Raw genomic sequence first — 23,637 nt, forward strand, 5'->3', positions numbered from 1 at the left:
GTTGTTGTTGTTAGTTGTTGAGTTGTCCATGGTGCTGAGGCCTCTACACCGTCCATTCTTGCCAGGAGCACCCGCCGCGACGTCATAGCTCACCATCCCATCTATGCTCCCTATATCCTCGACCCCATCACGACACCACTTGCGCAAGACGTGGGAGACTGGGGAATGCAATAATGACAAAGGCCCCGTCACCCTCTCCTAGTTCCAAGAGAGAGCCGACCGCGACGCCACCCACCGCACGCCCGCCACTGCAAAGACTGGCTGCCAGCGACGCGAAGCCCTACCAGTCGCACACGTCGCAGTCGTCGCCCCAGACCCGCCCCACGAGCGAACGTAGCGACGATGGAGCCACCGACACGGAAATGAGCGAGCCCGAGAGCCAGCCGGCTGACGAGAAAGAGGATGCGCCGCTGAGCGAGGCCTCGCCCGACGAGATGGAAGTCGAGAGACTGCGCGGCCTGCAGCTCAAGATGCTGCAGCAGCAACAGCAGCGCGCCCGTCTGCGCTCCTCGTCCAACAATGCCCAAGCCCAAGCCCTGGGGTCCCGTCGCATATCGCCCATCAAGGAAGAGCCCATGCCCGGCATCTCGCCCACCCTCGAGGGAGCCTTTAGCAGTCCTACACCAAGCCCAAACCCGCTACCCACGGCCCTTACCACATCGACTGAGTCCACGGAATCGGCAAGAACCATCCGCGGAAGCATGCCACCTACGCCTGCCGCCGCCCATGCCGTCCGCACCCCATCGTATCCTTTCCCCTCTGTCCCAAACACGCCAAGATGGGCTTCAGCATTCCACATGCCCTTCACCAGCCTGTCCCCTACTGTAGCTGCGGGCCAACCGCGAGAGTACGCAGCCCCGCAAGAGCGCATCGCTTCCGAGAGCAGCACCCCCGCCGCATCGAGTACGCCTTTTGCCCCAGGAGGAAGACATTACCAAAGCCCGGATGCAGAGGACCCGCGATTCCCTAGTCCCAATCTCTACGAAATTGTATTGCGCCTAGGTGCCGAGCCCGGTCTTCCTGCTTGGTGGACGGCTGTGACTTCCATCATGCGTGATCACTACGGAGCAGAAAGAGCGACCTTGGCAGTCCCTGCGGACGCGTCTGATATTGAGAATGTGCCGTGGGGGCAGAAGACTAGCTTCACTGCCACGACCAACAACGGAAGTCCCCTCGCAGCTACGTATCAGGAAGCAACAGGCACTCACTTTCCATCTGAAGAAGAGTCAGGCTCGCGTGAAAATGAACATGCAGATATGCCACCAGCCACCATGATCCCGGAGCGCAGGCCGAAGCTATTCTCCCATCACTCATTTGCAGGCCACGAACGCCAGAGATCCAACACATCGCCAGACACACCAACGCCAGCGCCGCTTACCCGACCAAGAGGTCCGATGAGAGCGGCTAGCCATGCACCCCACATGTCGGCGAGGCCAGAGCATCCACTAAGACAGGTTTCCCAGGCTTCGTTCGACGGCGCCTCTCCTGCATTTGCTGGTTCAACTCCAACAGGCGGTCCTACTTTCAGCGATCCAGAGTTCTCCAGTGTGGGAGAACCATCGCCACCCAGTGCCGTGTACCATGTACTTCGAGCTCTTGATCATGAACCAGATGCCCTCATCGACAACACAGGTGTCAATCGTGTTTTGGAGAGAGGACGTCTGGTCACTCTTACTAGGGATTATTCGACTTCGCATGCAACATCCAAAGAAGACCTAGGCAAGGACAAGCAGGATCAACCCAAACCTTCTGCAATACAGGGCAGTGCTGCTGCACAAGAAGCCCAGAAAACTGCTGCTGCTCGTGGCCGAGCTAATCTAGCAACCAACGATCCCCGCCTGCCGCAACGTTACGAGGAGTACGAACAATACCCGAGCTCACCGTGGGCACAATCACCCGCCCCTTCACCAGCTATTCAGAATGACGCTGATGCCAATCCCTTCTTCGCCACGGGCAACGTTGATGAGGAGACTTTCAATCCCTCCCGTTCGCCGCAAGACTACACACAATATGGTATGGTTGAGGCCATCGGCGTTGACAGAGCCAGCACAGTCACGCACATACCGCTGATACATCCTATCCTATCGCAAGAGATGGCATCACCGGCTACTACTACGCCGTCGCAAATGCCACCTATGGCAAGACGGCAATCAGAACAGTCCATGTCGACATCGCTGAACAGAGAAGGTTTTGTTCGGAAAGCTCCTATTGCGATTCTTTCGATACTGTCGCCCATTGTTCCATACCCGCGTAACCTGACCAACTCGCTGAAGCATCTTGGTCCTCACCTAGCCACGTCGTTCTCCAATGCTTGGCACTTCACCAATGCTCAAGCTCAAGTTGCGTCCATTCGACAACGCCGCATGACAGCCGGCACTTCAGGGGGTATCAGCCTGCCATCAGATTCGGATAGTCTCGATGATTTGCTTCACCTTGACCTTGAGGATATCACCAACTCAGCAGCAGGTAGTGTTACTAGCCCTTCCGACTACTCTGGCCGATCCAAGCACAGCCCTGGTGGCTCCATCGCTGGAACTCCAGGCTGGGATACTTCTTCGGTCGGATTTTCGAGTAAACATTCGATGGGCGGCACGCCTGGCCATCTTGCAGGCAGTGAAGCGGTCGAGAGCTACTTTGATGCTAGGAAACAATACGGCAAGACATTGAACCCGCCGACGTCAAATCCGCACGACCAGTCAGCACGGAAAACAGATAAGCGTACTGCAAAACGCGTGACAGTGAATCCTGTAGCAGAGCAAGTCAACGAGGATCCTGCCAAGGGACGCAACGACAAGGCAGACGAGTCATTGAGCGCACGTCGCGCTCAACTGCAAGACGCCTCAAACCGTGGACACTCATTCCTGCACTCATACGGTGCAGACTTTAGCTCGTCCTTCCAGTCCTTGCCAGCAGCGACAACGCCAGGTGGAAGACCCCCAGCTCAGCATGGACATGTCAGGGGGCCATCAATCGCCGAAACGTCCGACATGCCACCTCCTTCCGAGAGTCTACTCAGAACCATCACCGACTCACTACCGGTCCAGATATTTACTGCCGCGCCTAATACTGGTGCGGTCACTTGGGTGAATTCAAAGTTTCTGATATACAGAGGCCAGGATCAACGCCAAGTATTGCAGGACCCATGGAATCCAATCCACCCAGAGGATCGCGAGTCGTACCTAGAAGAGTGGAGCAGATCTCTGCGCACTGGACAACAATTGCAGAAGAAGGTGAGACTGCAGAGATTCGATAACTGCTACCGATGGTTCTACGTCCGTGTTGCCCCACTCAAGAACAAGCGTCAACAGATTGTTCACTGGATCGGGACCAATATGGACTTCCACGAACAGCATACTGCTGAGCTGAACTCGGCGCGGCAGCAGGAGACGGCAGCCTCTGAGGCCAAATATCGCGCGCTAGCGAACTCCAGCCCGCAGATCGTTTTTGTTGTTTCCGATCGGCGGGGCTTGACGTTCTGCAACTCTCAATGGACTGCTTTTTCGGGCCAGACCGAAATCCAGGCCCTGGGCAACGGCTTCCTAGAGCACGTGCATCCTGATGATGTCATCAAGTGTAAGCTTCCTGAGTTGGATGAAGACGGAGTCGCCAATGTTCCCACTTCGATGCCAGCAGACCATGGGCGAACCGAATCCCACTCGTCTGATACTTCGTCTGAAACTGAGAGGACAATCACTAGTCCTGGTGGATCGACGCCTGATCGCATGGATATGCCCCAAGCCAAGTTGTCGAAACTAGCAAGCACCGGCATATTGAGAGTCGCCAAGGATGCGCACGGGCGAGCGTCTTACTCTACCGAAGTTAGGCTACGCAACAAGGACGGCGAATACAGGTGGCATCTTGTCAGGATCCTATTAGAGAAGTCACTCTCTGAAGACGGTGATGAAGAGACTTGGTATGGCACAGCCACAGACATCAACGACCACAAGCTGCTCGAGCAAACATTAAAGGAGACTATGGACGCAAAGTCCAAGTTCTTGAGTAACATGTCTCACGAGATTCGAACGCCCTTGAATGGTATCTCCGGCATGGTCAACTTCTTGCTAGATAGCACGCTCAACTCCGAACAGCTAGAGCACGTCAACATCATCAAAGCCAGTACTGATAGTCTGCTTAATCTTATCAACGACATCCTTGATCTGTCAAAGGTCGAAGCAGGCATGATCAAGTTGTCCATGAAATGGCTCCATCTGCCGTCGCTTCTCGAGGAAGTCAACGATCTGAACATGGGCCTGGCCATACAGAAAGGCCTTGAACTCAACTACCTCGTGGATGAAGGAGTACCAGCAGAAGTCAAGGGTGACAAGTTCCGCATCAGACAAGTCCTTCTCAATGTGGTTGGCAATGCGATCAAATTTACTGAGCATGGAGAGATCTTTATCAGATGCAAGCTGCAACCACCCGATCGTTCTCGTCCTCTACGAGATAACGAGACTATGATCCGGTTCGAAGTTGTAGACACTGGCCAAGGCTTCACAGACGCCGAGGCTAAATATCTTTTTAAGCGATTCAGTCAAATTGATGCCAGCAGCACCAGGCAACATGGTGGAACTGGTCTTGGATTGGCTATCTCCATGCAATTCGTGGAACTCCATGGAGGTAGAATGGATGCTCGAAGTGCGCCTGGTAAGGGCTCGACATTCTTCTTCACCATCAAGTTTGGGCTGCCAACTGCAGATGACTACCCCAAGCCCCAGGTCTCTACCCCTGGTACACCGGCCTTTGAGACTCCACTCTCGATGCCACCGGTGCCTTCGCTTCCGCCTCAGCCCTCTGCTCTTCAGAAGTTTGTTCAGTCGCAGAATCCAGGACATGCACAGATCAAGCGTGTGTCAAGTGTGTCTTCTGAGAAGAGCGAATCTCCCAGATCTCCAGCGCTCAGCCTATCAGCTTCTGAGCGATCGCGTGACTCGCCCTCTCTCTCGTCGGGGAGCTCGGACCATTCATTGACCAGCGCCGCACTTACAGGACAGTCAAGCTTGCGTTCGGAAAGATCGTCTGCATCTTCTTATTTGAAGGAAACCAGTCCTGCTCCGGACCCCGACATCAAACTAGCTCTGCCTCCCAAGCGAACCGATAGCGACCCGCAAGCTCCCAAACCCGACTCTTCGACGTCTGTTGAGTCGGACCAGACTCTCCGCGCGTCGTCACCGCATCGCAGTCTTTCACCACTTGGTAGCGCCTTGCAACCTCCCATGTATTCTATTTTGGTGGTCTGCCCACTAGAGCATAGTAGAGAGGCGACGATTCGACACATCAAGAACACACTTCCTCAAGGGATACCCCATCAGGTGACAGGCCAGGCTAGCGTGATTGAGGCGCAGAAGATGATGGGAGGCGACAATCCGGTGTTATTCACCCATGTTGTACTTGTGTTACACGACACTGCCGAGGTACACGCCATCGTGGATCAGATCTTCAGCTCCATGGCGTACGGTAACACATCTGTCGTCGTAGTCTCGGATCCATCCCAGAAGAAAGAGCTCATCAAGGAAGCACCAGTATATGATTACGAGCAGCTTCATCTGGATCGACGCTTGCAGTTCATCTACCGGCCGCTCAAGCCATCAAAGTTTGCCATTATATTTGACCCACAGAAGGAGCGTGAGTCGAGCACGGACCGCAACCAAGACAGCGCGCAGCAGGTCGTGGTCAGCCAAAAACTCGTCTTTGAAGAACTCAAGCGTCGGGTAGGCGGCAAGAATCATAAGGTCTTGCTGGTGGAAGACAACAAGATCAACCAAACGGTAAGCTTTCGCTCTGTAAATATTGTACATTGGTCCATACTAACTGCTCGTAGGTGATCTTGAAGTTTCTTGCCAGAATAGAGATTGAAACAGAGACAGTACAGGACGGTGTTCAAGCCACCGAAACCATCTTTTCCAAGCCGCCAGGCTATTACTCAATTGTTCTTGCAAGTAATAATACCGATCTCTTCTGTTCCATGCTAACGTTGACCAGTGTGATCTGCACATGCCCAACAAAGATGGGTACCAGGCTTGCAAAGAGATCCGGCGATGGGAGAAGAAACATGGCTACCGTCGCCACCCAATCATCGCACTCTCAGCCAACGTCCTGGGTGATGTATACGCAAAGTGCGTAGAAGCGGGCTTCAATTCGTATGTCACGAAGCCTGTAGAGTTCAAGGAGCTCTCTCTTGCCATGACCAAATTCCTGGATCCGGCCGACCCCTCGAAACAGCCTGCCTTCATGAAAAAGAAGTGAGGGGGGCTGTGTTTTACTTTCACGTACACGAACATACATTGTATCGAGGCACAGTACTCGATTTTAGTCCTACCTGCATCAGCGAACGGCGCAGTTGGGGAAAACGGCATGTGCTACTAGGCACATGGGACATGACATGGGTCGACGTTCTACTACCAGCGCACTAGAGGTGCGCTTTCCTCGTCTGGATGTCGTTCGCATCTTATATTCTAAGTTTAAATCTGCATTTGGATTGGTTAATGGACGTAATGGTTTCTTGCGGATGCATGAGCATTTGACGGCGTATTTTTACTTGGGAGCGCAGCTGGTGGAGAATCATACCCCTTGAGATAGTCGGTTGGGCGGTATTATGACGGCAATTTCTGCCATGGGATAGAAAGAGAGGGATACCAACAGGCACTTTATATATACCAAGGTATGGGTAGAGATGATGATGCGAGTGCAGCCCTACGGATGAGCGCGAACTTGTACGATAGAGACGATGTCATGGAGATGAGAATATATTTTAAGATCAATAATGTTAGCTCAACGCTCGTGGCCTGCTTTGGTGTTTACTGTTAGTGCGAACGATATGTACAGAGCTGAAGCGTTCCACGCGACCAACATGCATACGCTAAACATGCATGTCCGTGTCAAGAAACGTCTTCTCCACCCCCCAAAACCCACGATGCAAACATCACCACTTGCTCCACAGTTTGTCATCTCTGCGCTCATTGGCTGGCCAGGAGTGCATCTGACATCTCCATGGCGCTGATTGGTGGATATGTACAGGGGTTGGTGTTGTCGTCATTGTCGGCCTGAGCTTCCTCATTGCCCAAAGTCCGAAGCACCCCTCTGACACCAGTCGCGCGCTGACGCTGTGTCTTCCTTTTATCGCTTCCTCGAGTCGCACTCTTTGTATCACGGTGCTTGGTTCTGTATATCCTCAGCATGGCTTCTGCGACCGGAATTCCGCCAAATGTCGCTGCGGCGCGCGGCCAGAGCGAAGAAGAGCCTCTTCTAGGCAGAAGAGGAGATGCTAGCCAACTGCATGGACAGCCACTCTATCACAACCTGTGGATCGGTACGTGCCGAGAATCTGCACGAAGACTGTGTACGAAGAAGGAGATTGCTAACAGACTGACAGGCACTGCTCCCATCGCGCAAGCAGGCATATGGATCGTAAGCGCACCTCGGCGACCCGTCGAATGCTACAACAAATACTAACCTACCAACAGCTAGCAGCCATAATCTGGGGAGCCATCTTCTCCAACAAACTCATCTTCTTCTCCGCACATCCAGTAAGCCCCCCCTTCCGTCTACACGTCTCGAAACACCAAGCTAACCGCGCAGCTCCTCAACTCCGTAAGCCACAACACTACCCTAGTCACCCCCTCCCGACAACCGTATCATTGATACCCCCAATAGGCCGGCTTCCTCCTCGCGATCCAAGCCGCTCTCGTCCTCCAACCCACGCACACGCCCGAGCAGAAGCGCTCCGGCACCATTGCCCACTTCCTCTTCCACGCCGTGGGCGCATCGGCGCTAACAGCCGGACTCATCATCATCGAGATGAACAAAGCGGGCCCCGGCCACGCACACTTTGAGTCTGCGCACGCCCGTCTCGGTCTTACGTTTTACATACTCGTCTACATTCAGGCTATTGTCGGCTTCACGCAGTACTATGTCCCGCAGCTATATGGTAGCGTGGATAATGCAAAGAGCGTGTACAAGTACCATAGGATGGCGGGTTATGTCATTGCCGTCTTGGGACTTGCGACGATTTGCGCGGCTACGTGGACGACGTATAATTTGAATGTGGGGGGTATTCAGCATTGGGCTGTTATTGTTGCTAGTGTGTTGGTGCTGGTGGGTGTTGTGCCGAGGATTAGGCTGAGTAAGTTTGGGATTAAGACGGAGGAGGGCGAGGTGAGGTTGCAGTAGGTGAAGGACATGTTATGAATGGGCTATGGTTAGGGTGGATAGTGTTATGATCTCCGTATATACGGAAAGGTCAGTTCGCAGATACGACATGGGTATAGTTGGGGTCTTTGGACATGGCGGTGCATTGGAAGGCGTGTTGGTCAGTATGCAGTCTCTCAAATTCTTCACATTCTCCTTTCCAGATGCGCAGTCCTCAAAGTATTGTTCGCTTTCCAGCAGACCTCTCATGCTCACTTCATAGGTTCTTGTACCCCTCTGACGCTAACGAGCGTAAAGCAAAGCCCATCACTTCTCCTTCTACCAACCATGCTCTATGATCTTCTTCTCTAGAACTCCCAAAGCAAGACCGTTGAATTCGGTCAAGAGGACCTTCACTTCGGGTTTCTTGACTAAGCCCATATGTGCGCCGATTGTCTCACTGACAATGTCGCGCAGACCTTTGTCATGGTCGGGGGTGGTGGAGAAGACATGGTCAGCTGCAATGGAGAACTTGTCATCGTCCCAGAGATACTGGCACGCCCATTTGAACTTCTCAATGGCCAGATCCTTGAGTCCAACTGCGTCGTATTTGTCCGCAATCTCATACATCTTGGCGTGAAGGAGGAGTTGATCAGATTCACTGTTTGGCGGAGGTATTGACGGCTCTGGATTGTTGCATTCTTTGCAGTTAAAGTTGCGGCAATTATGATTGCAATCTGCTGAACCACTTGCTAAACCGAACACTGGCGCGCGACATGTGTGATGTGGACAAACGGGAGATAGGTGGCAGAATCTACCGGGTTGGCTGCATGAGTGGGGAAATTGGTAGCTGTACGCTCGCCCATGGGGATCATGTTTCGGGCGACCGATCCTGGCTGCAAGTAAAGCTTCTCGAGATTCGTCGTCTGGAAGCAAAGGCTCGTATTCGCCTTCATAGAGGTACTGAATCAAAAGCTTAATAATTGTTGGCTCGTCTTCAGGAAGATCGATGATACTACTCTCTGATTCCTGGGTGACCTGTCAGCTTCCGATTTTCTCACCTTGCTTCAAATGCTTACCTTTCCGCCAAATTTCAGGTTACGAGCGAAGAACTCAGCGCGCTCGCACACAATGACCTTATGGACCTTGTGCGTATCGTTACCACAAGTGATGGTAAGATCAGAGTATGCACCAGATTTGAGGACACTGGAAGCGAGTCAGTGTGATGGCGCCACGGCAATGAGAGAGAATGATGTGATGTTGAGACTGAACATGCCCTTTGAGTGAAGCTAAAATCTGTTTCTCAGCAGCCTCTGCCATATCTTTGGTTGTTCGTAATTGCGTTACTGGGTGAGGATAGAACACTAAAGTATAGAGGGTAGTCCCTCGTCTGTAGCCCCGCTGTTGACCCGAACTTTCTCCCAAAATAGTCACTGGCAAGGTGAAGATGAAAGACGGTTGCAGGTGTTGGAGTATAGAAGCGATGCGATGATTCTACGCATGATCTGGTTATATAGGCAGTACACTAGTGGTCCTGGCAGGTACCAATAACAACATGAGATGGCTCTTTCTTCAGCAGGAAGTATGCAGTGGAACACGATTCCATGGAAGCGGCTTGTCGCGCGCTTACGAGACGAATGAAACGAAAGGTTCTTTAGTCAACTTTGAACAAAACGTGCACTGACGTTCAAGGGAGCCTCAGCCCAGTGACAATTTTGATTTTATGCTAAATCCGGTATGTCTATCAAGTCGAAGTCATGGAATCCTAATGCTAATTCTTATAGAGTTATATGAAGGCGTAATCGGGCTGTTGATACGCAATTGCTGATTTGTATTAATCTTTAAACCTGCGGGGGAATATAACCGAACTAATGATCATCAAACTACAACCTCGCCTCAACTAGCGCCCCTTGCGACTGAGGCTCCTGCATCTGCCCTTGTCCCTTCTGCCGTATCGCCTCCTCAAAGATTTGCATAAACCTCCAAACATCGTTGAAAGTGTTGTACATTGGCACAGGCGCAACCCGAATGATACCTGGTTTCCTCTTGTCGCAGATAACACCACCTTCTACCAGCGCTGCGCTCGCATCGTCAAAGACGTCTTCTGGGAGCAGAACACTGAGTTGTGCACCACGGAACCGAGGATCTGTGGGTGTGATGATTTGGAAGGGGAAAGCGCCGTCCTTGATGTTACGTGCGGCGATCTGAGAGAGCAGGTGCTCAGCATATGCCGTCAGGAGCAGGGATCGTGAACGTAGGTCGGCCATGGAAGTCTTTTCGAAGACGCTGAGCGAGCCAGCTAGGCATGTGAGGTCGACGATCGATGGATTTGAACATTGGAAACCTTGCGCGCCGGGTGTAGGAACGAACTTGTTGTCCATGAGGAAGCGTGATGACTTGTCGTGGCTGTACCAGCCCTTGAGTCCCTTGTAGTGGTCGTTGTTGCCGTGCTTCTCATGGATGAAAGCACCTGCGATGGAACCGGCACCGGCATTCATGTACTTGTATGTGCACCAGCAGGCGAAGTCGACATCCCAGTCGTGGAGCTTCAGCTCAGCGTTGCCGGCAGCGTGCGCTAAATCCCATCCGATGGTGATGTTGTGCTTCCGTGCATGTGCGGTAATGGTTGGGATGTCGAGTAGTTGGCCACTATAGTATTGGATACCAGGTAGCATGATCAGCGCCAACTCGTCCACGTTCTCGTCAATAAGTCTGAGGATGTTCTTTGTAGTCATGATGTGTCCGTCATCTGGTTCAACCAAGAGCATCGACTTTTTGGGATCGAGACCATGCCATTCTATTTGCGATTCGATCGCATACCAGTCGCTAGGAAATGGTCGCCACTCGCACATAATCTTGTGCTTCTTCTCCGTAGGCTTGTAGAATGCAGCCATCATCAGATGCAAATTGATGGTCAATGTGTTCATGGCAACGATTTCTGAGGGTGATGCGCCGACGATGTCAGCCATTCTCTTTGAGCATCCCGCAGCCATGTCTTGGTATGGGGTAAGTGGCGAGTCCTCGAGGGCGGTAAAATGGCCACCAACGGCGATGGATCCCCATGTCTTCAGGTATGCGTTCAGGTGCTCGCCAATGGCCTTTGGCTGTAGGCCTAATGAGTTACCGCAGAAGTAGATAGCCTCGTCATCGGGTGTTGATGCTGGGTTGGCGGTTTGTGCGTCATCTTTTAGGGTTTTCCGCTTGAGTTGCGCCTTGCTAGGAACAACAAATTCTGGTCGGAATGTTTTGGGGATCTCTGCGCTTTGGTCGAGAGAGTGCGCGAATTCTAATGATTCGGCATTTGCTGGCCACTGTGGCTTTTGGCCCTGGCGTAGCTGCTTGATTGCTGCGGCGGCGTCCATGGCGATGTATTGTTGGTAAGGGTTATTTGTCTTGAAGAATGCCAACAGAGCTGTAATGTTATGTATGAATTCGAGAATACGGTCAGGTAGACGGCATCAGACTATATATGCATCTCGATCCGACGATTACGTCTCGCAGTAAGAGCCTTTGAGGCTTGCAGCAAACTAAGCTTGCACCTTCTCAATTGGGGTCGCGGACATTGTTCCGACATCGCTTCCGTCGTTCCGGGTTCCGACAAGCATCCGAACGCGACCGTGATTGCGCGTGGACCTATCTGTTCAGCGTAATAAAGCAGGAGTTCGCCGCTTCAATGCAGGACGTATCCTTCCGATATTCTTGTGCTACGATACTGTCGCTACCACTTCCGCAATGAGTCCTCATAAGATTCCTGCTCTCCCTTCGCCCGCCGCACTCCCTTATTACGGCATCTCAAAGAACGGCTTCTTGCCTGCCAAGTCACCATTGACTCGCTTACCGCATACCTACTATCAACCATGGGAAAAGATCATTGAGCAAATCCCAATACTCGTCGAGACACAACAAATACGGCAATGGGTTGACAAGTTGCCGGTTCTAGACACATCACATCTTTCTAGTGAGGCGGAATGGCAGAGAGCTCATTCAATGCTGGCCGTCATAGCTCAAGGTTACATATGGGCTGGTCCTGAGCCATCAGAGGTATGCTAGCATTAGCCCGGAATTGTTAAGACGTGAAATACTAACAACAAACGTAGCGACTACCTCCAGCCATCAGTGTACCATTCCTGCGGACTGCTGAGTATCTTGAGGTGCATCCGGTGGCCACATACGCAGCTCTAAATTTATGGAATTGGACACCATTGAGCGAGAACGCCGACTTGACACAACCGGAAAACATGGTGACGTTGCACACAGTGAGTGGTAGTGATGATGAATCGTGGTTCTTCATCATATCCAACGCCATGGAGGCAAGAGCTGGCCCACTGATCGAGGCCATGCTGGGTGCAGTCGAAGCAGTAGAGACTAATGATGTCACAACAATCATACACGCGCTGCAATATTTCCGACAGGGAATGCAAAGCATCGGCCAGCTGCTGGAACGTATGGATGAGCGATGTGACCCGCAAATGTTTTATCACACCATTCGACCCTTCTTGGCTGGCAGCATGAACATGGCCACCGCCGGTCTGCCCAACGGTGTCTTCTATGACGAGGGCAATGGAAACGGCACATGGCGGGCATATCGGGGCGGATCCAACGGTCAGTCGTCATTGCTACAGTTTTTCGACGCGGTTCTTTCAGTCGACCATTTCCGGAGCGGCGGCTTTCACGCGGAAATGCGTGGTTACATGCCTGGACCCCACGCCCGCTTCCTTGACGACGTCGCCGCGATCGCAAACATCCGAAGCTATGTTAACAGTCATAGAGATAACGTTGAGCTCCTGACAGCATTCAACGAAGCAGTCGCAGCACTCAGCGGATTCCGCGACAAGCACATCGCTCTGGTGACCAGGTACATTATCATACCGAGTCGGATGGGAAAGCCAACGACTGGCCCTAAAAGAAGAGATCTCGCTTCCGCCTCGACCGAACTAGCTACCGGGAAGCCAAAAACGCAAGAATTGGTAGGGACAGGAGGTACTAAGTTGATACCATTCCTACGAACTTCGAGAGACGAGACGAGCGAAACGAAAGTCGTGCATTGAAAGGTGTTGGAAAAGACCTTTTAGAAAGATACCCGTGATGCTAAGGCATCCCTTCAGAGCCTATGGGAAGAAGTCGCTACCTGTCTGTTGATCGTGGATGGGAAACAGGGGTATATCGGCAACAGATACGCCGTCGAGATTGTGAGTGCCTGGTTGGAGGAAGTCTTGGAGACCTTGGTCGTTCTCGCTCGGCCATGGCATGGCAAAGAAGTCGGCATCGTATATAGTCCAATCGAGTGGCGCTGCGGAGGACACATGGCGCTGGATAGAATCTCGAGAAACCAAAGAACCAGGGCCAAGCTGCGCCTCGCATTCCTCCGTCTGAGGCTGGAGACCAGTAGGCTCAGAAGGCAACAAACCAAACAGTTCAGACGAAGCTTGTTTCCGTTTCCGTCGCAAATGCAACTCTCTCTTCTTCGCATGTGCGGTGGTGATCTTGAGTAGCGATTGAGCGACCTGCGAATATTGTCGCGCATGAGGGTCGACTTGACCGAAGTGATCCATGCATATTATCGCATCCTTGCAGCTGTCCACCAACATGAGTCCTGAGTCACCAAGCACACCAACTGCAAGAACGAGTGTCGCAGTGAAAAGCCAAGACCTGATACTTGTTAGCTCTGGTTGATCCGGAGGAGGGTGTAGCTTACACTATCAGCGGCATCCTGCGAGGCAACTGGTTCGTACGAATGACAGCCAGTAGAGTATCGACTAGCGTTGAGGCTGCATCAAGTGCGGCATCCGCATACTTGCGCTTCTCTTGATGATCAGCTTGTGTGCCCCCACTCTTCAGTGGTGCGCCCATGTATTCGTATAACTCGTAAATGAGGAATGGTCGTGTGAGTAGCATTATGCCATAATAGTATGAGCAGAGTGTGGAGCAAGCGCCCACTACTGCTTCCCGAGAACGACGTCTAGCAGTGAGCCCGGATAGTTTATGCAGCCATTTGGATGCCCAGTTCTTCAATTGTCGCGAGACATAATCGGCAATACGTAAAGATATACGTTTGCGCGAGTACACTTCAACGACAACGCGTTCGATGATCATAAAAATCTGGACGCTTGCGTCCAGTACGCTGACATCATCGGCTTCCATACCATCCTCTAAGGCATTGTACTTGACGGTGCAGTCAACATCGGAAGTAGACGGAGGTCGACCTAAGGCATTGCTAGAATACGAGCGGAGTGATTAGCGAAGATCCCAAAGCAAGGTTATCAACCTCTGATGATATACCCAAGAGGTTGTCGCCAGGATTGTAAGTTAGGCAGCGTACAGAGCTAAACTGTGATAGTAGACCATAATGAAACTCAATCTGTTTCTTACCTTATTAATTGATCAGTGACACGGATGCTCTTCCAGATGCGATCTCGTACCAGCTTGATGGTCTCTCCAAAGGAAGCGTTTACTTCAGTTCGGTGTATGCCGATTGCATATGCGGCGCGCGCAGCCAAGGCTAGGAAATGTTAGCGATCCGCATGTTTCGTCCTCCCGTTCGCATACAAAAATACAGGTAAGCTCCGTTCGGCTGAGATGCTCGGAGCATAAAGATCGCTACAAGCGCGAAACCTTGGACTGTAGAGACATTCATGCTACTGCACATATGCTTCAGAAGCAGATCCCGAGCTGTGTTGAACCAAGCTTCTGCCTTCTCTTCAAATCTTTCTTGTGCACCAATAGCAAGAACAAGATAAAATACTGCAGCTGCGGCGTCGTCTGAGCTTGAGGTTCTGCTACTTGCCCAGGCTTTCAGTTCAGGAGCGAGATCCTCTTTCTGGAATAGCTGAACGAGACCACTACTTGCAGCAATATATTCATTGACTAATGCGTCCACTTGGTTTACATCGATTGGAGGACATGAATGTTGATCTGCTGATTCAGGACGCGCAATCTCGATGATGGGGTCGCGAGTGGCTTGGACAGTGGCTCTTGGATCAACCTCAGATGTGATGAGGTGCCTGACTGTCTGTAGAAAAGACAGCGGAGCACAATCGCCAATAAATATTGACTTCCCTTGCGCGTCACGAAGGATGCGGCCTTCAAGAGGCACTACTGTGTCTCCCTGCTGATCGTCTCTACTTAGTGTTGGGGAGAGTGATGTTCCAACGTCAGCAACTTCACGATCGTTCCTCTCCCGCAGAACATTGTCCTGTTCGTCGCGGTCGCGGTCATTCGGTGTATGGCCTGCGGAACGAGCGTGAGGGCGGTGGATGTCGTCGGAACGGGCACCGTGAGTAGGAGTGTGTCCGGCGGAACGCGTGGAAGGACGGGCATGATGACCACTAAACGTGCAAGTAGCCGCACGATCCTTTCGCGTACAGTAAGCGCATGGTTGTTCGCCGTCACATTTGACCTTTCTCTTCTTGCAAAGATCGCAGGCCGCAGCGACACGCTCGAGTCGACGCCGTTTCTCCGGACGCGTCGGCAGTTGATCCAATGGTGTGGACATGTCGATGATCAATGTAATGTACCCTAAATGTGTTTGCAGCCTTTTGCTTTCCTAGCATGTAAGTATGAGCCAGAGCGCGCTGCAGCGCTGAATGACGGGACTCGTTGAACCGTTTGACGGATGTTGTTCCGACGAGACTGTCGGACGGGAAATTTCGGCTGATAGCGGGCTTGGCATATTGTCTTTAGGCCGCCAGGGTGCGGGCGTCATCGCGCGCTCTTTCCGCGTGTGGCTGGCAGCATCATCATCACTAGACGCGTCCATCATCCGCTAGTCAAGTGCAGAACCTACGAACCATATGATCAGGTTGCGCATATGCAATATGGCAGTGGGAGCTTGGGTGATAGCATGCGAATACTGTATAGAATCAAAACATCCGACGTGAAGCTACGGTATCTTATCGGTATGCGGCTCGCCTTCGGCCACATGCTTCACGACTCACTACAAGCCTCTTGCCTCAAGGACCCCTTCCTCATGTCCAATGCCCATGGTCCATACCAGCGCACTCAACAACTCTCCCTCGACAACCCCATGGACCTCTCTCAGGCCTCTCGGCTCAAATCCCAACCTTATCAACGCATTTTTACTCGCCTTGTTGTCTGGTCTACAAAAAGCGCAAAATTCTTTTTGTCCTTTCTCTTCTCTAAAGTAATTCAGCAGCGCTGTTGCAGCTTCAGTAGCGTAACCGTTTCCAAAATATCGAGATAGTAAACCGAAGCCTACGTCTGGGATTGTTGGTGCTGCAGGGGCGGACGGGAACCGTGCATGTTGCATCGATACAACGCCGATTGGTACCAACCGTCTTTCCGAAAAAGGCAAGGTGCTTTCTTCAAGTGCTGATATGTCCGAGGTCGAGGTTGGCTTCAGAGAGATGAGGTAGCGACCATAGCCTGTATTCTCCATTCTGTCTATACAGTCCGCGATGAACTTCCTCCCAGCGTCGCGAGGAGGAGTGCTCATTGCCTTCTCCACGGCGGCTGCAGGCATCTCTTTAGTGATGCCTGGACTGAGCATCAGGTCGTGTATGAAGTCGCAATGCGCATCGTTGGTAGGTAAAAGGTGAGATATGAACAGACGGGGTGTCGTGAGATGGAAGTCATGGTCAAGCATTTCGAACGAGGCTGAAGAAGCTTAGTTGTTGGCCGAGCTGAGCTTCTTATGTCTCCGTCTTGACGTACTGGGTGATGGCTGCCTAGAGATATGGCAAATGACTCAGATCGCTCGGGTTTAGCCTGGGGAACGCCCGAAAGCAAGAAGCTTGACCCATCAGTACCTTCGCTTGATTACCTGATTGAGGAAAGGCGTCGGCATCGTGTTTGTCAGTCGCAGTCAGTGTCGGCATGTAAAGATTGAAGATCCATATGATCGGCGGTTTCCTATTAAGCTGAGCGCCTTGCACGATCTTGCGACTTCTGTAACTATGACAGCAGGAAAGGTCCAAACAAGTGTCGGCGGCGTCGCGTGTATGATAGCGAAATCGAGAGCTTTAGTTGTTGTGTTACTCGTGTGTAGATGCAATTGTATTCAACTAACTACCACCAAAACGATGTCCAGGAGTTTAATCAACTTATGGTGCCGTTTGCGTCGCGGTCGCGGCCGTCCGCCAGTACGCATGGCCTTCCATGGCTGGTGTAGTCGTCGCAGGCACGTCGTCGTGACACCTGCCAAACCAGCCTTTCGAGGTACATGTAGTTGTTGGCTCACTAGACGTAGTAGTAGTCGTGCTAGTTGTGCTAGTTGTGCTAGCTGTCGTTTTGTCTTTGCAACCAAACCATCCGGGCTTTAGAAGTCAGCGAAGTGTGCGCAGTCATGGAATTTATGAACTCACAGTTTGACAGGTACTTGTACTAGTACTGGTTGCGGTACTTGATGGGCTGGATGAAGTGGTCGATACCATCGTAGTGGTCTCATCACGGCATCCCCACCACCCAGGTGTCTTACACGTCTCAGTCCGTGTCCTTGAGGACGTAGTACTTGTTGCAGTCGTGGAGCTGGTTGTCGCTGTGGTGTGGGTGCCGTTCTCAAACTTCCACAGATAACAATCGACGCACCCAACGTCCTCTTCCTGACATATTGCTGCCTCGTCGTACTTCATGTACACGTTGTCAATGGCGTACCTGAGACTATGTGTTTGCGTGTTCTGTCTCCATCCCCAATCCTTCACCACATCATATGCACATCTTTTCCCGGTATGGCAGAGTGTTTCGAAAGCATATCCGCCGATTGAGCAAAAGCTCGTCGCGCCGTTGCAGGTGCCCATATATACAGGGTCAGCGGTATGCCCGAAATGAAAGCCGCCTGTATTCTTCCTAAGTGGAGCGACATCGCCGGCAGCTGGCAAACCCAAGCGCTTAGCTGCTAAGGCTTGCGGATAGGCCTCGAATGTCACCGCAGGAATACCGTGCTGCAAGCCAATCAAAGAAGCCAAGACACCTCCCAAACTGTGTCCCGTCGTCATAATGTTCGCATCCGGGTAGAGTTTGAGGACCTCCTGATACAGCCCGACAGTCGCAGCATAGTATCTATTCGGCCTTCGTAACTCGTCCTTGACACATTGCTCGTCACAGCTGTAGGTGCCAGTTTGACAGTCGCACACTTTGCGCCAAAGATATGTCCCGCCTTGGCCGCAACAGCAAGAGCCGTACAAGTTGTCGTTTTCTTTGTCGTGAACGGAGGTTCCATCGCCTTCAAACATGGCTACAGTCGTTCCCTTCACCGCCAAAATGATGGTGGAATTGGTATCATCGCTAAACACGTGACCTCGGATGCCACTGTCATCCCAACCAAAAGGAACTGATGAATTGTAACGTCCGTCAACGTCCATCCATCCAGCGTCATCACGACCGACCTTGTAAGCATCCTCGGACATGTTCGCGAAACTGATTACCGTGTTCTTGTCCGTAACATCCGGACCCGGTACATCTTCGGCGACCCACATGGACGACATGGGGATCTGTGCATCGTAGCCACGCAATGCAGGTCGTTCTATCTTCACCGGTGCTGTCTTGATAGCGAAGGGTCCGATGTGAGTATCAAGACCAGCTACGGCAAATCGCTCTGGTGTCACATCGAATCTGCGTGCTCGTGGTCCAGACTGGCCAGCGCCATGATCTATAAGGTGGCGCAAAGTGAAGCCGTTTGGTCTTGTTGCTGTCTTCACTGCTGCTTCCGCTAACGTGGTCGGCTCACGGGAGTTGCCATAGCTCGTATAAGTCCAGAAGATAACGGCAAGCAACGCGACCTGCGCGAGGATGCCAAAGGCGAATAGAGTGTTGGAAGGCCTGCTCCGATGATTAAGAGTCGAGTTGTTTGATGGCATGATGTGTGGACATTGTAGAGGAGGCGAGAGATGGGACTGTTATGATAAGCGCGTCGATGGCTGAGTCGCCGCCTTGCGCACGGCCCGCCCTGGCTCGTGATAGGAGCTACGACCAAACTCGGTTAGCATATTTTATGCTACGTCACGCGCCTCCATCCACGCGCACCTCTCATCCGGCACGAACTGAGCCTCACGAATCGCGAACGAAGTCACCAGGTATTGGAACAACGTGTCATCGACGCGTCATATCTACACTCATCGAACGCACCCATTGTCGAAGAGATCTTAAGGAACTACAAGTCTCCCAGGCACCCTGAGCGATCGATGCATAGCAGGATATAAGCACGGTGCAATTGTCGGTGTCGAGTCATCCAAGCTCATGGTGGTGCGCTTTGAGCAGCATAGATTAATGCCAATAGGCTACTGGAGTGACCTGTAATAGCAGCGCACATGTGTCGAGTTTAGACGCGAGCGTTGAGCTCACCCCAAATGCAAGGCGTTGAGCCCTGGTTTCTATGTTGAAACAACATCCCAGATGTTGAAGCCTCATCCATCAATCCATTCGCACAATCATCGCTCATGGCTCTTTTCGATACTCTTCTTCAACTCTTTGATGGCTGCCGGCCCTGCATTCGACAAACTGATCGCCGCAGCCATCGCTCCACAAGCTACAGTAACGATATGACTTGTCTTACAACCATCTAGATATCCACCCAACACCTGCTCCAGCTCGTGACCTGAGAAAAGAGCGCGTATCTGCGTCGCGCCGGCATCTAATACCACTTTCGCATCGACTTGTGGCAAATTACGGGCAAGACTTGAAAGGAGTCCGTTCGTGAATGCGGCTTCACCCGATGCGACAAATAGAACAGTACCACAATTCTCCATGAACAGCGACATAGATGTTGCTGCTCCCAGGTCTTCAACGGGAACCAGGGCTTGGTTCGCGATCATCGGGATTTGAAGAGCGAGGCCAACTCCCATGGCTGTCAAGAGTTCGAAGCCAACCCAGTCTTTGATTGGTGTACTGGCGTCCAGGGAGTGTATCTTCGTATTGCCAACCACAGCAAAGAGTGCGCCAAGTAAGAAGAAGGGCTTGTAATGGCGCCAAAATGTGAGCAGTCCATTCGATATCATGGTGAAGACCGAGACGCCCATGACAAGCGGGATGAGCCGGATACCGCTTTGCGAAGCCGTGTTGTTGTCGACAGCTTGAAACTGAATGGGTAGCGTATACATAAGTGGGAAGAAGGCGCCAGCAAGGAACATGGCATAGAGCAAATTGGCTGAAACCAATTTGTTCTTGAACAAGTGAAACTGTACCATAGAACGGCTGCCCATGACATACTCGTTGACGGCAAAGCAGATGAAGAGACTTGCGAAGCCCACGAAGCTGCCAATAACACGAGCACTCGTCCAAGGTATGATGCCTATCCAGTGCATGGCCAGAATGAAGCACGAGAAACACCCGGAGAGTAAGACTGCGCCGTTAAGATCCAGATTCAATACTTTCTCGCGGAGAGGTACATCTTTGGGCTTTTCGGGGTTCTTGAAGCAAAGAAACATCGTGAGCGCTGCAGCGAAACCGATCGGTAGACTGATCCTGGGTAGAGTCAGCGCTATGGTGTACACAAGGAGGTTCCTATGACTCTTGCGTTATGCACACAGCATCCGATCGAGTGCTTCTAGTGGTGGCAAACCGTATGTCTGAACATATGATGCTAGGTTGACTTGCCAGAAGCAATACCTCCATCCGGGGCCATCTGTCAAAGCACCACCCATCAACGGCCCTACGACGCTCGCACATCCAAACGTCACACCCAGCACACCCATATACGCTGATCTGTACTCCGGCCCAGCAGTAATTGCGATGATGATGAACGCGCCTGTCATCACCCCACCACCGCCCATGCCAGCCACGATCCTTCCAAAGATCAACACCTCACTCGATGGTGCAGTTGCGCATATTACATTACCAATCTCGAACGCTGCAATCGCACACATGAATGTCGCTTTGAGGTTAAAGTACTGGTAAGCTTTGCCCCACGCGGATTGGAACGCAGTGTTAGTGATAGAGTATGACGAGCCATACCAGGCTATATTGCTGATACTGCCGAATTGGGTGGTGATACTCGGAATTGCTGTAGCGATGATTGTCGAGTCTAAAGCTGCGAGGAAGATGGAAAGGATAAGGCCGACTGTGATCAGAACCAAGCGGATACCACGAGGGTATTGAGGAAGCGGTGCAGTGGAATCAGATATCGCTGCAGCCGTTGGCGCTTCCACGGCTCCAAGATTGGCGAGCTCGATTGGTTCTCCGCTCATCATGCCGTACTTTGCGAATATTCTGTCGAAGAGTTGGAGCCTGAAAAACAAATCAAGACGACTAGAGCCGTATCAGTTTATAGATCCCCATAGGGTCTAGTGTCCGCGCTAGTAGCCAGTTCAGGTTAAACACCGGCATAAAAGCTTGCCTCGGTAGAGGCTTAGTCCGATGGTCGACTCCGAGTTATTTTTTCCTTCACGCCTACAAGCATGAACGTGGTGATGCAATGAGCATCGAAATTGAACCTACAGACATTCATGAACGCAGTTGCTGCAAGTCTCACCTAGCAATCTGAGTAGACGTGGGCTTGTGTTGGTTACGAGCAGAAATACGAACAAGTTCATTTCTACAAGGTTGCATCTTGAAGGTATACATGCTCAATTAAGTTACGAAGTATTTAGAGTTAGAATAAAAAGGGTTGAAAGGATAACAGTGTATACCCATAAGGCAGGCTCTAGCACTTGGGGTAAAACCTAGAAAAGATGAACTCTTTTGTATACGTGCCAGTTTCAGACATATCTCCAACACATTGACCCAATACGTTTAAGACAACACCGCTCTGAGGGTCTAAAGGCTTACGTCGCTATGCCATGCATCTCAAAGGTAACAAACTGCAAAAACACCTGAGCACCAATTGTCATAGCGAATATGCTTTGCGATTTCGTAACTAACCGTATGAATGAGCGAGGGAAAACAACATGTGATTTGGCGAACTTCGCAAATCCCGATCGCGCGAATTCGGTGAGTAACCTGAAAAGCAGATATGATCGTTAGTGATGTGAAGGTATGGTCTCCGATGTACCATTGACGGATACCCCAGATCATCGCAACTAGACGTTGTAGGAGACATTGGTGATATCCGTGAGGCCTGGGTGCTTTCAAGGGTATCATCGCGATATTTGTGCGTCATCCGCGGTCTTTGTTCGATCATTCGTGCGCATACTAAGCGCTTGCCTGGGTGTCATCGTGGGCTGACGAGTAACCGTAAACTAACTGCCACAGAAAGTCCAGGGTGGTGGTGTTGATGAGTGCTGAAGGCGTGGTGAGGTTTGGTGGGGAAGTCCAGGCTGTCGGCCCGCGGCGCGTCATTGTTTGCAGCGCGTTTCGCGTTCAGCCTTCCTGCCCGCCCACTCCGAACCGGCACCCTCACACTTTGACACCTTGACGCCGCTTCTTTCCCCGAATCGTCAGCGTATGCACCAGATTGATGAGGAACATTATGGCTATGACGCCCAGTATCGCTACGATACATGCTAATGGTGCCAGGATAGAAAAGATCGAGAAAACATATGAAGCCATGCCGAAGGAGTAATCGTTTGCAAGAGGCTCTGTCGCAAGCCCGACCTGCATCGCGGAGAGCACAATGGTAGTGTATGCGAACAGCGTGATGAGACTGTTGACGTTGTCACGCATGAAAGCCCCGTACGTCGTGCAGCCACTAAGGTACCCGCGAAACTTGCCCATGGTCAGGCGGTATATCCAGTTCAGCCGCCCGAGGCGCAACTCCCCGTAGTTGAAGCGCTGGTTCACGACCGGACGCGCTTCAAGGGAATCTACAGACGATGTAGTCGACGCGTCGATCGTGTGCACCTGTACAGAGGCGCGAACGACCTCGTCAACGAGCGTCAGCCATGCAGACCAAGTAATCTCCTTGGGAATGAGACCATGGTAGATGGCCAAGTTGTAGTCGACTTCTCTTTCGATGAGCGCGACATACGACAGTAAAAATCCCAGTGCAGTCTCGTACAGGTGCCGACGTGGGCAAATCTGCTCAGTCCAGAAGTCTGGGCAAAAGAGGAAGCGAGGCAGCGGTTTGAGAAGAATCAACGACGAAGGCGCCGACGACCAAACAAGGTGCAGGTCCAACTGCTCTGTCACAATAATCTCTCTTTTCTTCACCACTTGATAATGAAGAGGCCGCGGCGCGGTTGGCAGACCCACCAGCCAGAGCCATTCGTGAACCTCGTTCAAACGGCGGACATTTAGCTCGACATCCAGAAATGCACCGATGTTGTTGTCGATGCGCTCGATCTTGTAGTTCCTCCGGAACGTCGCTGGCAATAATGGAACTTTCGATTTTGACCCACCATCCAAACTTTCAGTCCTTAGCGGCGCCGTCCGGAAAGGCACTGGGTACTTGATCGACTGCTATACGAAATTAGTGTGTTAACGGAGACCCTTAAGGTTGCTACTGACCTCGAAGGAGTCAATCATCATGAAAACGACATCTAAGTCGTGGAGAAGGACTGCGATGGCGAGATGAAGACCTGCGTTGGTCGCCTAAGCGGATTCGCGAGCCTCCGCCCCGGTCCCGCCCCATTGCCAACAGCCCCGAGCGCTCGATAATCTGCCACCAATACGGTTGTGACCAGGGGG

The 23,637-nt window shown here is 51.9% G+C and overlaps 9 protein-coding genes across 9 annotated transcripts; 3 read left to right on the top strand and 6 right to left on the bottom strand.

Annotated features, from left to right (window-relative positions):
* Nucleotides 1-173: 173 nt before the first annotated feature.
* On the top strand, nt 174-6,243 carry J4E82_004142 (uncharacterized protein; the record flags this gene model as incomplete). The annotated part of the gene is made up of 3 exons (XM_051730423.1): nt 174-5,765; nt 5,819-5,932; nt 5,980-6,243. 3 exons carry the CDS (start codon nt 174-176, stop codon nt 6,241-6,243), a joined length of 5,970 nt encoding a protein of 1,989 aa, XP_051589762.1.
* Nucleotides 6,244-7,173: 930 nt separating this feature from the next.
* J4E82_004143 (uncharacterized protein) lies at nt 7,174-8,166 on the top strand (the record flags this gene model as incomplete). Its single annotated transcript, XM_051730424.1, has 5 exons — nt 7,174-7,306; nt 7,370-7,404; nt 7,461-7,523; nt 7,576-7,587; nt 7,651-8,166. 5 exons carry the CDS (start codon nt 7,174-7,176, stop codon nt 8,164-8,166), a joined length of 759 nt encoding a protein of 252 aa, XP_051589763.1.
* A 297-nt stretch (nt 8,167-8,463) lies between these two features.
* J4E82_004144 (uncharacterized protein) lies at nt 8,464-9,730 on the bottom strand (the record flags this gene model as incomplete). Its single annotated transcript, XM_051730425.1, has 4 exons — nt 8,464-8,810; nt 8,943-9,153; nt 9,204-9,330; nt 9,723-9,730. 4 exons carry the CDS (start codon nt 9,728-9,730, stop codon nt 8,464-8,466), a joined length of 693 nt encoding a protein of 230 aa, XP_051589764.1.
* Nucleotides 9,731-10,007: 277 nt separating this feature from the next.
* Nucleotides 10,008-11,486, bottom strand: BNA52 (Kynureninase 2; the record flags this gene model as incomplete). The annotated part of the gene is made up of 1 exon (XM_051730426.1): nt 10,008-11,486. The coding sequence occupies one exon, from the start codon at nt 11,484-11,486 to the stop codon at nt 10,008-10,010; it is 1,479 nt and encodes a 492-aa protein (XP_051589765.1).
* A 370-nt stretch (nt 11,487-11,856) lies between these two features.
* Nucleotides 11,857-13,172, top strand: J4E82_004146 (uncharacterized protein; the record flags this gene model as incomplete). The annotated part of the gene is made up of 2 exons (XM_051730427.1): nt 11,857-12,165; nt 12,222-13,172. The coding sequence occupies 2 exons, from the start codon at nt 11,857-11,859 to the stop codon at nt 13,170-13,172; spliced, it is 1,260 nt and encodes a 419-aa protein (XP_051589766.1).
* Nucleotides 13,173-13,232: 60 nt separating this feature from the next.
* On the bottom strand, nt 13,233-15,616 carry J4E82_004147 (uncharacterized protein; the record flags this gene model as incomplete). The annotated part of the gene is made up of 4 exons (XM_051730428.1): nt 13,233-13,773; nt 13,820-14,338; nt 14,494-14,623; nt 14,671-15,616. The coding sequence occupies 4 exons, from the start codon at nt 15,614-15,616 to the stop codon at nt 13,233-13,235; spliced, it is 2,136 nt and encodes a 711-aa protein (XP_051589767.1).
* A 1,946-nt stretch (nt 15,617-17,562) lies between these two features.
* On the bottom strand, nt 17,563-18,935 carry J4E82_004148 (uncharacterized protein; the record flags this gene model as incomplete). The annotated part of the gene is made up of 3 exons (XM_051730429.1): nt 17,563-17,617; nt 17,668-17,733; nt 18,262-18,935. 3 exons carry the CDS (start codon nt 18,933-18,935, stop codon nt 17,563-17,565), a joined length of 795 nt encoding a protein of 264 aa, XP_051589768.1.
* Nucleotides 18,936-19,505: 570 nt separating this feature from the next.
* On the bottom strand, nt 19,506-21,260 carry J4E82_004149 (uncharacterized protein; the record flags this gene model as incomplete). Its single annotated transcript, XM_051730430.1, has 2 exons — nt 19,506-20,538; nt 20,602-21,260. 2 exons carry the CDS (start codon nt 21,258-21,260, stop codon nt 19,506-19,508), a joined length of 1,692 nt encoding a protein of 563 aa, XP_051589769.1.
* Nucleotides 21,261-22,407: 1,147 nt separating this feature from the next.
* J4E82_004150 (uncharacterized protein) lies at nt 22,408-23,475 on the bottom strand (the record flags this gene model as incomplete). The annotated part of the gene is made up of 2 exons (XM_051730431.1): nt 22,408-23,409; nt 23,458-23,475. 2 exons carry the CDS (start codon nt 23,473-23,475, stop codon nt 22,408-22,410), a joined length of 1,020 nt encoding a protein of 339 aa, XP_051589770.1.
* Between the last annotated feature and the right edge of the window lie 162 nt (nt 23,476-23,637).

This window comes from Alternaria postmessia (genome assembly GCF_024291825.1).
Source record: "Alternaria postmessia strain BMP 2775 chromosome Unknown scaffold_19, whole genome shotgun sequence".
NCBI lineage: Eukaryota > Fungi > Ascomycota > Dothideomycetes > Pleosporales > Pleosporaceae > Alternaria > Alternaria postmessia.